Source organism: Mesocricetus auratus, unplaced genomic scaffold, assembly GCF_017639785.1.
Source record: "Mesocricetus auratus isolate SY011 unplaced genomic scaffold, BCM_Maur_2.0 Super-Scaffold_100676, whole genome shotgun sequence".
NCBI classification, from domain to species: Eukaryota; Metazoa; Chordata; class Mammalia; order Rodentia; family Cricetidae; genus Mesocricetus; species Mesocricetus auratus.
In genome coordinates, this window is record NW_024429266.1 from 112113656 (window position 1) to 112126245 (window position 12590).

At 46.8% G+C, this 12590-nt stretch overlaps 1 protein-coding gene across 2 annotated transcripts in view; it reads left to right on the top strand.

The window, feature by feature from the left end:
- Positions 1–12590, top strand: part of Igf2bp3 (insulin like growth factor 2 mRNA binding protein 3) — a 133881-nt gene that overhangs the window by 111744 nt on the left and 9547 nt on the right. For both annotated transcript variants that reach the window (XM_005087116.4, XM_021223614.2), the window contains exon 11: positions 12214–12330. In XM_005087116.4, the coding sequence (XP_005087173.1) occupies positions 12214–12330 (117 nt within the window). The remainder of the gene's footprint in view (positions 1–12213; positions 12331–12590) is intronic.

The window sequence follows — 12590 nt, forward strand, 5'->3', positions numbered from 1 at the left end:
TTCTTGGGACAGAGGCTCTCCGCCATCCTGATACTGCAGCCTTTTTTTTTTTTTTCTTTTGGTTTTTTTTCGAGACAGGGTTTCTCTGTGGCTTTGGAGGCTGTCCTGGAACTAGCTCTTGTAGACCAGGCTGGCCTCGAACTCACAGAGATCCGCCTGCCTCTGCCTCCCAAGTGCGATACTGCAGCCTTTTAACACAGCTCCCCGTGTTGTGGTCGAGAGGATGGGAGGCAGTAAAAGACACCAAGACCAAGTTCTCAGGACAAAGGAGATTCATTTGCCCCTCGGAACCAAGGACTGCCTCTGGATAGAGAGGAGGCAGACATAGCCCATAGGCAAATGGTAGTTTATAAGGGGAAAAGGGAAACCCTGTGTTAGGCTGAGTTGGTTTGTTTTGATTGGGCACATTAATTGGGTAGCCAAAAGGGGCTTTTGATTGCTGTACTTCAGTACTTTGATGGCTGGGCTTTGGTAGTCAGCCTGGGAGAAGTGGCAAACTAAGGGAATAGGCCTAGGTGCTTACTTTAGGAATGTAACCAAACAGTTTTGCAGAGCAGAGGGAATTGGGGAATGGCAAGGCCTGCCAGAGCCTTGTTTACAGCCCTTCAGTGGTGACCCCCAACCATAAAATTATTTCTGCTGCTACTTCCTAACCGTAATGTTGCTACTGTTATGAATCATAATGTAAATATTGGTGTTTTTCAGTGGTCTTAGGCAACCCCTGTGAAACTGTCATTCTACCTCCAAAAGAGCTGTGAGCTACGGGTTGGGAACCACGGTTTTAGAGTGTTGAAGCAAAGAGGTTTTGGGAGCCATCAGTGCTGGACACAGTGTGCACATCCTTAAGTCCAGCACTCCTGCTGAGCCAGGAGGATTAGGAGGTTGAGATCAATCTGGATTCCAAAGCAAGACCTTGTCTCACAAAGAAAATCTTTTCTTTCATCTTTACCACCTAGATGTTAATTGCTTTAGAAGGTCTGGTCAGACTGTATTTGTTTTTTTGTTTTTTTTGTTTTTTTTTTTTGGTTTTTACAAGACAATGTTTCTCTGTATTGTTTTGGAGGCTATGGGTCCAGCCCGGCCTGGAACTCACAGAGATCCGCCTGCCTCTGCCTCCCCAGTGCTGGGATTAAAGGCGTGCGCCACCACCGCCTGGCCAGGCTGTATTTGTTTACCTTTGAGCTTTGCATTTTCCTAGTCGGTGAACCCAGTTAGTTTCCTTTGCGTTTCTACTGTGTTCATTACAGAACACGGAACATCTTATATTGTATTTATTGAGGCAGGGATTTTTAAACTATGTTTCATGTGCACAAGTATTTTGCTGACTTGTACCCATGGATGTCAGAAGAAGGATGTTGGATCCCCCAGCACTGGAGTTTTTTAATGATTTATTTTTATTTTATGTGCATTGATGTTTTGCCTGCACATATGTCTACTTGAGGATGCCGGATCTGCTGGAACTGGAATTACAGACAGGTGTGAGCTGCCACGTGGTGCTGGGAATTGAACTTGGGTCCTGGAAGAGCAGCCAGTGTTCCCAACCACCGACCCATCTCTCCAGCCCCCAGAACTGGATTTATAAGTGGTTTTGAGCTACCATGTGGGTGCTGGGAATTGAACTCAAGTTATCAGGAAGAACACATGCTCTTAACCACTGAGCCTTCTCTCCAGCCCTGAGACAGGACTTATTTCTTTAGACAGACTGACCTCATACTCACTGTCCTCCTACCCTGCTTCTCCAGTGTTGGGAACCATCATCTTTTCTTAAGTTTTGATATCTGATTTTGGAGAATACCTTTGCAACCCAGAAGACATCCATCCAGAAAAGTAGAACGCCGTTCAGTTTTCAGTCATTAGTATCCAACATTCTAGGGTCGCCCATGATGAATTTACTTTCCCATTTGTTTGACTCTTTTTTTTTTTAATATTTTATTTATTTATTATGTATACAATCTTCAGCATGCCAGTAGAGGGCACCAGATCTCATTCAAGGTGGTTGTGAGCCACCATGTGGTTGCTGGGAATTGAACTCAGGACCTCTGGAAGAACAGTCAGTGCTCTTAACCGCTGAGCCATCTCTCCAGCCCTTGTTTGACTCTCTTAATACATGAAATATGTGAATGGTAACTCCCATGTGCACTCAAAGATGTTCAGGTGTTACAGGTCAAGAATTTAATTGTGTTACTTATTACCCTGATTAAACACACAAGTAAATTGACATTGGCATTCTTCAGGCAACACCAATTACTAGACTGTTGGTGCTCTACCAATTCAGAAATGAGAACTTCCTTTCTGTTCTTGAGCCTATTAGGCTGATAAAGTATTGTGTAAGCTGTCTCTAAAGTATTGTGTAAACTGTCGCCCTCTGGTGTATGTTTCTGCTTTTTACGTGACTAAGCCACGGGGAGCAATCCAGCAAACATTGTTTCTCTCCACGACCTCTGCTCTGCCTGGATTCTGCCTCTAATCTTGTATCTTTCTGTGCAACTGTCCTGGGATATGTAGTTGTTTGGACTAGAAGTTATGTAACAAATCCACGGAAAGCTTTCACAATGGCAGCTAAATAAACACTCGTATGTGGTAACTTGCACCTATACCCTTAGCTACTTGGGAGGCTGAAGAAGGGAGAATCATCCTAGGCAAGCTAGAGAGTTTATGTCTCCAAAAAATGGATACAGAATGGCAATGAGATACCATTAACTGAAGCCTTCAGGTCAGGTAAAGGTACTCTGTGAAGTAGATGGCAGGTTTGTGCCCCGAGAGTAGTCTTGGGGAAAGATGCTTACAGTCACCCCAGGTGTAGCCTAGTTCTGTGAATCTGTGAAGGTCAGGCTCTTCACTGCCCTGGGTCTGTTTTCACAAAACCTGCTGGAGGGGAGGCATGATGCGCCACAACGGGACACTTATAATCTCGGCCTCCAGTGGCTGAGACAGCAGGAGAACTGCTGGGAGCTCTGGGTCAGCTGGGAGTTCTGGGTCAGCTGGGAGTTCTGGGCTACTTGGTGGAGCCAAACAATCCTGGGCTACAGAGTAAGACTTGGACTTGAAAGCAAATGTGGAGGTTGGAGATCTGGGTTGCATGAATGATCTCTGAAGACTTTCCTGTCAGACATTTCTTTTGTCTGCAGAACTGAGTGATGAGTATATTGATAGTAGGTGATGAGTATATTGATAGCAGGGTGAAAGGCCTAAAATAGAAACCCAAGAGTGCACTAAGTCAGTAATTGTGCTGGTTAGAGGTTGTTTGTTTTTTGTCAACTTGACACAAGCCAAGGTCTTTTGGGAAGAAAGAACCCAATTGAGAAAATGCCTCCATCAGATTCACCTGTGGGCATTCTCTTGATTGGGAGATTGATTGGGAGGGCCTAGTCCACTGTGAATGGTGCCTTCCAGCCCGGAAGTGCTTCTGAGTTGTATAAAAAAGCAAGCTGAGTGTGGGGGTCTCCCTCTTCATGTGGTCTGTTGGTGCCACCAGGCCACAAGGAGGGCTTTGTGTGGCCTGTGAACACGACCGAAACAGCTGTCGAGAGGCAGCTTCGGTGAGACATCTCAACTTTATTCGGTGTCAGAGGCCTGGACTAAGATAAGTCAAGCGTCCGGGCTCAGGGGCAGTCTCCAGATAAGGTCAGCAGTGAGTAGTAAGCCCGTGCCGGGGAAAGGGTGTCCTCCATCTTGTGTTGAGCTCAGCAAGGGCTATCCGGACATGGTGGGCTGCAGCCTTAGTCCAGCAGGTCTCCCCAACAGCTGAGCAAGCCACTGGGAGCTAGACAGTAAACTGTCCCTCCATGGCCTCTGCACTTCTTGCCTCTAGGTTCCTGCCTTGAGTTCCGCCCTGACTCCTTTCCTGATACACTGTGGTCAGGGTGTGTGAGCCAGATATGCTTTTCCTCTTTGTGCATTTTGTTTAGGGATTTATTACCACAATAGAAAGAAAGCTAGGTTGGGGATTGGTACCCTCTCTCCTATCTCCTCAGATACCAGGACTCGTGCAGTGAACATATACATACATCTAGGGAAACACTCGTACACATAAAGTAAAAAAGCAAAACAACTTTCAGTCTTCTAAGATTTACAAATAAAAGATCATAACTGCCCTCTAGATTTAGTCATTTTTTTTCCAGATTAATGTTGTGGTTTTAAAACATCATACATTTGGTTTAACGGGCCAATGTTTTAGGCATGTGAGCTAACATTCACGGTCTTCATTCTGAATCCCGTTGTAAGTCTCTAGAGTAAAAGCTCACCGGTGTCCTACAAAGAACACAAGCAGCTGAGATGTCTGTGATAGGTCCCCATGGGAACAGGCCTGTCCTAAGCCACATTAAATCTTAAAGGTGGCTTACACAATTAGTTTTAAGAATGGGAAGAGGCCGGAGACGCTTGGCTAGATGTGATACTCTGCTAAATGTGAGCCAAGTAAGTGCACGGATGACCACAGAGGTGAAGACCTTTGCTTGCGCTGGGATGAGGGATGAGGTTGCAGCTCAGAGGTTGGGTACCCAGAAGCTGCTCGAGTAAGGTAGGTATTGCTGCAGGGCAAGAACCGAGGATGGCTCCAAGGACAGGCAGGGCAAGCACTCATTCCCATGGGGACCAAACGTGGACATTTAAGCTGCTCGTGCCCTTTGCAGGATGCTGGTAAGCTTTTCCTCCCCACGCGTTGGTGAGATGGAGCCCTTGGTGTATGTGGACATTTCTACAAAATGTAGGAGATACTACTAAATGTTAACCCTAAAAGAACAAAGGCTGCTCTGTGGTCTAGCAGGTCTGCTTGCTGAGTCCTCTGTTTCCGAGAGACGCTTCTGTAGCATGATCCACATCAACTTCAGCTTTCTGGGTCCCAGTCCCCTAAGAGTGACAGGAATTAGCCATTGACCTGAGAAGCAAAAAGGAGGTTTATTATTTCCTTCCTATCTTCTTTCTCCAAAAAATGGAGAAGAAAAAAAAAGCTTTTCTTTTGTGGGTTACAAATATGTTCTTAAAATTACGTTTTCAAGCTTGATGTGGTGGTGTACCCCTTTATCCCAGCACTTGGGAATGAGAGGCAGGTGCATCTCTAGAGTTCAAAGCCAGTCTACTCTACATAGAGTCCCAAGACAGCCAGAGCTACATACAGACCCTGTCTTTAAAAACAAAAAGACAAAAACAAAAAAAGCAGTTTACAACATGTGATTTACTTATTTTTCTTAAAATTTTCCTTTTGCCAATGGAATGAGATATTTAGATTGAGAGATAGCACTAACACAGGTAGCTTAGTTTTTGCTTTGACTATTCTCATTGGAGATGTCTTTGAGAAACACTGGTTTTAGGGAGCTGGGAAGATGGCTCAGTGGTTAAGGATACTGGCTGCTCACCAGAGGACCCAGGTTCAATTTCCAGGTCATGACTACCTGTAACTCCAGTTCCAGGGGCTCTGACGCCCTTCTGGCTTCCACAGGCACCAGGCATGTGAGTGGACCACAAATATACATACAGGCAAAACACACATACACCTAAAATAAAATAATAATTAAAAAAGGAATAAACACTTGTTTCCATCAGTCCTGTTAGAGTCAACAGGAGATTTAAAGCGGATCTCAGGGTGAAGGTGTCCTCCCCTTTTGTACCCCTTCCCTTTTGCAATCTTCTTTCTGTACTGCCTCCTGGTCTCCCCTGTCCCGGGCCCTTTCTCCCTCATTCAGTGCAGTCTGCTGCGGAGTTAGCATTAATGTCTGCCTGCCCGACAGGAAGCTAGCTTTCCTGTGGTTACATTGTAATTACCCCAGGCTGGCTGGCTGGAATCCCCAGGGACGCGCCCTGCACAGCTTCCTGTTGAAAGCTCCTCAGGTGACACTGGCAGCAGCTGCCCTGTGTGGTAACCAGGTGGAGACCTGTGCCCCACTTTCATGAATCAAAGCTCAGTGGGGGAGGGCAGAGCTTGCAGACTCTGCTTTGTAAATGTGGATGGGAGCTTGCTGCTCGCTGTTCACTCTTTGTCAAGAGCTGTTCTGCAAGAATGTTTACTAGGCAGGAGAGGGGACGTAATTGCTGGTGGAAAGAGTATTTTCTTTTCACACCAGTACATGTGAGAAAAGATTTGAGGAGAGCATAAACACTCCCACTGATGTGTTCCTTTTTCTACTCTGTTCCGTGTTTTATTTTAGGGAATAGTTTAAAAAACAGAAAATGCCCTTACCCTTTTATCTTTAGAGCATCTGTCATTCAAACTCTAGGCATCAGTCAAGCCAAAAACGTCTGTGGGATGCTGCCATGTGTCTGTTCTCACTCTTCTGAGTCTATTTTGGTATGCCGTATAGATCAAGATTATGCTTGCCTGTATGTTCCGGGGGTGTAGAGGTAGCTAAATGTTTTCCCATTAAACACAAATGGGAAAATCGATGTTGGAGCAGCCATTCATGGCAGTCTAGGTGGACTTAGCCTTTCTACATCTTAAAGGAAGCTCCGGAGCCTGGAGGAACAAAGCTAGCCTGTGAGTTTTTTCAGAATGAAAGACTAAATTCTAGGGGAGGAAGTTTCATATTGCAGTCTCTATGCCTGTGGGTTATTTTTATTGACACGCAGAGCATAAACAGGTGTTCTGAGAACCATCTTAGTACTGTGTCAGTGGAAACCACTTAGAATAAATTTCTCTTTCATGTAGCTGTCTGTGAAATCCAAATTACTGATGTGTTAATCCCCCAGCTGTGGTTTGAGTTAAAGTATTTATTAAGGAGAGAGAGCTCTTTTGTACAGCTTTTTATTATGTTATTGTTCTAGTTTATTAATTACTCTCTAGCTTATCAGGAAGGTGTCTATAGGAAAATCATAGTACATGTAGGGTTTTGAAGGTATCCACTGGGCATCTGAAGGCAGGAAGTCGTATAGGTAGGTAACTGTACTCCCTATTATTTATATCTGGTTGGTGGACACTACTTTGGGAAACTATAATTTTTAAAAAGTATTATTTTCTGTATGTATGGGTATTTAGCCTGCATATATCTGCGCACCTAATGTGTGCAATGCCTGAGAAGGCCAGAAAAAGACACTGGAGCCCCTGGAATTGTTGTGTCAGCAGATTATGAGACAACATGTAGATTCTGGGACTCCAACCCAGGTCCTCTGGAAAAACAGCCAATGCTCTCAACTGCTAAGCCATCTCTCCAACCCTGGAAATGTAATTTTTAAGGGCAATAGGGCAATTTACCGAAGCCTTACCAGTTTCTTTGTCCTTTTTTCCCCCAAGACAAGGTTGAACTCACATTGTTCCAGGGATGACCCTGAACTTCTGGTTCCCAACTTCTTCCTCTACAGTGCCGGGGTCACAGGTGTACAGTACCATGTTTAGTTTTATGTTGTGTGAGGATGGGACCCAAGACTGTGTTCATGTTAAGTGTGCATTCTACCCACTGAACTACACTGCCAACCCTCAGCATCCTCCTGTCTGTCCCCTCTGTGTTTACCTTGTTGAAGAAGTGCCATTGTGGGTCTGTGGTGCCATTTTTAAAATCTGAGGTTGATCCCAGGGTTCTCAGGTGTTGCTCTGGGAATGGCTGCATCCTGCCATGTTTGTGGGACCACACTTGTGATGAGAGGCTGTCTGTCCCTGGCTAGGGAGCAGCTCAGTGGTAGAGCTCTTTCCTCTACAAAGCTCTGGTTTGATGCCCAGTCCCAAAAGAAAAAAATCTTGGTATTAGCAGCTGTCTCAGAGAATTCCAGTTACTTATTAAAATCGTCTTAACCTTTGATGTCCTGTGGGGAAAGCGTAAACCAGTGCTTTACTGTAAATGCATATTGCTCACCAAGGCGTCTGAACGTGTCTGTGTGTTCGTGCATACATGCATGCACACACATGTCTGTGGGTATGCATGTGTGTTTGTGGGGTGCACATGCATCAGTACGCATGTGGAGAACAACACTGATACTGAGCATCTCCCTCTATTGCTTTCTACCTTCTTTTCTGTGTGTGTGTGTGTGTGTGTGTGTGTGTGTGTGTGTGCACGCGCACTTGTGTTTCTTTGTATGGTGCATATCTACACAAGCAGGTGTGCACGTGTGCATAGCATGTACGTGTACCACGACTCAAGTGTGTAAGTTACCTGGGGGTCAGTCTTAGACTCCATCTTTTCTGAGACGGCTACCTACCTCAGAGATAATCTTGCTGTATGGCTAGCACTTTGAGCCACAGAGCCATCTCTCCTTTCACTGAATCTGGTGCTGCTCACCTGTACCGGAAGCATGCCACTGTCCGCCACAGCTGCCACCACTACCAAGAGTTTTTATGGACTTTTAGAATTGTCTTCTTTATGCAGATTTACTCATTTCTGCTTTGTAACATGAGAGCAGAATGCTGTGTGCTGTCTGTGGATAAACTTCTTGCCTCTTTCCATTCCAGAATTCTGTCCACTTATCCCCCATTAACTCACCACCTCACTCACCCCCCTCACTCACTCCCCCCACTCCCCCTCACTGATCCCCAAACCCACCCCCCCACACACACACACACTCACCCTTTCAAAGTATTCTCTCTCCTAGAACCTGTGAAGTTGATTTCTCCAAACAGCCAAAGCACTGTATCTTCCAACAGATTTCAGAAAGTCTCTAGTTCCTGTCTGGCAGCTGGCTCCCTCAGTACTTAATTGGCAAGCCCCTGGTTTACAAGTGACAGGAAATGCTCCTTTCAGAAATGCCCAAACAGCAGGGGAAGGAAGACTTGGCAGCTAGTGAACCAGGCAAGGGCTGGAGCAGGCGAAGGACTTAGTTGGCCACGTTGGCTGCTTGCAGTTGGGTTGGCAGGAATAACCCTTGTCTTTACACTTCTGGTAGCTTTTTTATACTCTTCTCTGAGGGCTCAAAGATGTCAGTGTGACCTTGAAGTGGCTACCTTTCTGGTTTGATGGGAAGAAAGATGAGCGAGATCTCTGTAGGTCAGCAGAGGCAGAACCTCTAAGAAACAGACTGGTTGCTGTTCTGTTCTTAGGTAGTGTCTCTTAGCCCTTAAGATTTTCATCATGGGTGCAGTAAATATTTCTAAGAAAACAAATCACTGCACCATATGAAGCCTTGGTTTACTTCCTTTAAAAAAAAAAAAAAAGGCCCCAGTATTTTGTTCAGGTCATAGAGTTGAGTAAACTTGGTTTCAGTTCCAGACCCAAATCTACTTAAAAACAACCCCTCCCTCCCCCAAGTACCTATCTTACACGCCAAAGGAAAACACTGGCATCTTGCCAGGTTCCTGGAGGCTGATCCGTTGGCTGCCAGGCACGTCTCCATGCCTTTGTGATGCCTGAGATTTTGTTCCCTGCAAAGTAAATACACTTAACCTCACTGTTTGCTGTTGCTTGTATCTTCTTGATAGCGGGTGATTAGGAAGCATTCGCTGGCAGACTTGGCCAGTCACACAAGCTTTCGGCCTCACAGCTTTGTTCTCGTTATTTCAAGACACGGCAGTACGCTTGCCAAGAGTCCGAAGGAAGCTTTGCCACAGGCATCTGCCAGCAGGCACTGGGAAGAGGCTTGCGTCCCATGACTAGGCTGCGCCCTCCAAGAGAGGGTCCAGGAAAGGGTCTCCCACGTGCTCAAGACCGTGAGCTTGAGGCAGGGTGATGCTGAGTGGGCTGCTTTAAATCTCAGGCTAACTAAATCTGTAGGTAGAAGAGCCTTTGCCTTCCTGTCTGCGTGGGTCTGCTATCCGAAATGGAGTCCTGTGCTTATCTGGTTCAGATCCTGCGAACATGGCTTCTCACGCTGAATTCCATATGAGAACACCCTGTACCAGACAGTCAAGTGGACAGACATTTCCATGAGCTGCCCGCGTCTTCAGAGGAGAATTCCCTTGTGAAATAATTTGTGGCCAGCAAGATGGCTGGTGGGAATGGAATGGAGCCAGGAGAGCTGGGTGCTGAGAGTCACTGAAGATGCTAACGTTGTGTGTGCTGTCCATTGGTCTGGGGCGCCGTCTCCTGTACGGGAAGCATAGTTGCTTCAAGCTTGGCTTGTTCTGTTGGGCAGGTCCCCAGGCTGCTGCTGTCCCCACATCACAGGACGTTCAGACCGGCATAGACCGCTTGTATCTCTTTGCTGCTACTGTATTGTACCACAGTCATTTTAGCCGCTTCCTGCTAAGAATTCCTTCTCCAAAACTGAGGTGTGGGGTGGGGGGAGACAGTTCTAAGAAGTCTTCTTACCAAGTCATCTATGTTTAAATTTCTTTTTTGCAGATAGTGTCTTCTTCCTCTAGAGATGTGATTCTATGAACATTTTCTCGAGAACTCAGTGCATACTCTGCTTTGGGAGGTGACTTTTCTCCCACACTGCATTGTCCCTTCAGAGTTCGTTGTTTCGTGGGTATGGGTGTTTTGCTTGCATGTGCCTGTGTGTCGCATGAGCACAGTGCTCGCAGAGGCCAGACGAAGTTACAGATGGCTGTTAGCCATGTGGTGCTGGGAACTGAACCTGGGTCCTCTGGAAGAGCAGCCAGTGCTCTTAACAGCTGAGCTATGGCTCTCGCCCCCATTATCTATTTAAAAAAAAAAGTGCAACAAGCTCCAAAACAATATTTTATCCTAACTGTGGGTGGCAAAGGTGCTAGGCAGGGAAATGGGATGTTTAAATAGGAATAGAAACGTGTCACGTGAGCTCAGCCACAAGCAGCAGCTTCCTGCAGCCTGGCCTTCCTCCTCCATTCCGATTTCTTGGACTCCTCTGACATCTTCATGGCCCAACATGGTACCTGTGGCCCCTTCCCCAAGACGGTTTTGGTGGCTCTCCTAGTTAGGGTTCTGTTGCTATGAAGAGACACCATGAGCCGGGCGTTGGTGGCGCACGCCTTTAATCCCAGCACTCGGGAGGCAGAGGCAGGCGAATCTCTGTGAGTTCGAGACCAGCCTGGACTACCAAGCGAGTTCCAGGACAGCCTCCAAAGCCACAGAGAAACCCTGTCTCGAAAAACCAAAAAAAAAAAAAAAGAGACACCATGACCACGGCAACTCTTACAGAAGAAAGCATTTAGTGGGGACTACTTTACAGGTTCCAGGTCTAGTCCGTTATCGGTCACAGTGGGAAGCATGGTGGTGTGCCGGTGCTGGAGAGGGACCTGAGAGTTCTACATTCCTATTGGCGGGCAGCAGGAAGAGAAAGTGCCACCGGCCTGGGTTGGGCTTCTGACCCCTCAGAACCTACCACACTGACTCACTTCCCCAGCAAGGCCACGCCCCTTCTCATAGCGCCACGCCCTGTGAGCCTTTTTAGCCTTTCATTCAGACCACTACAATGGCTAACGTTCAAACCTTCGCAGAACGCACTTCCTGTTGCTAAAAGGTAAACAGAGAATAAGGTATGAGCGGGTACTGCTTCATTAGACTCATTCCTGCAGTGGCCTTGTGAGGAATGCAGTCACTGAGCGACCGTGTCCTCCAGCCCTGCTGCAGTGATTGCGGAAAGAGCCAGGAGAGGGCACGTGTGACCGGTGAGGTGGCCGGAAGAATGAGTGCGCAGATAAGTCCATCTGCACACAGCCTCTCAGAGCTTAGCTTTCAGGACGGTTCCTGATTGTACCGAGGAAGCCAAGGGGGGTGCAGAAATGCATGGGAGGAAGTGTCCTGCTTACAGTGGTTGTTTGTACTTCAAATTTTTACTTTAAATGGGTTCCCTCTTAGTTCTCTGCTATGTGTGAGAGGTGTGGGGTGATAATGGTATTTTGTGCATATGTAGGAGTATTTCCCTTATAGTTGTTTGCTCTCTGTTTAAGGGGTGGCGCACGCCCTTAACCCCAGCACTTGGGAGGCAGAGGCAGGTGGATCTCTGTGAGTTCCAGGACAGCCTGGTCTACAGAGCGAGTTCCAGGACAGCCAGGACTGATGTATAGAGAAACCCTGTCTCAGTGGGAGAGTACATGCCCAGTAAGCACAAGCCCTAGGTTTTGTCCTTGGTTCTGGAAAGGAAGGCGGGCAAGCGGGCGGGCAGGCGGGCTGGCCTACCTAAAGTCTAGTGTTTGTGGTGTGTAGTCTGAAAGCCACCTTGGATATAGGCCATATGGTTTAAATATATAATAAAAAGAGGCAAAGCACCCGTAATTCAGGAAGATGTTTAATGGTGGTTGATTGATTTCAGTTTCCCTGCAACCTTCCTAGTGCTCCTGCTGGGTTGAGAGTGTGCACATCCCAAAGGTGAGGGTGTCAATGATTCCTTTGGTAGCCAATGAGCATTCATTCACACCCTGGTTTTCTTCTCTTACAGCAGTCGGAAACGGAGACCGTGCACCTGTTTATTCCCGCCCTGTCGGTTGGCGCCATCATCGGCAAGCAGGGCCAGCACATCAAACAGCTTTCTCGCTTTGCAGGAGCTTCAATTAAGGTACTGTTCTGCACACTGTGGCTCTCCTGATTGCACAAGAAAGTGAAAGTGGCAGGCTGATTTCAGGTTAAATAACAATATGACAGGAACCTACCACAGTGGTTTAAATGTGGCTAGATAACCTCTCTCCGTTATCTCAGTCTGTGGAGATGCAAGGCTGCACAACGTCTCCGCGTTTCTGAGATGTCGACCTGCCACTTCCTCTGGCTCATCTCCACGTTTGGTGCTCTTAAAAGCCACGTCTGTCACCTGGCCTTTGA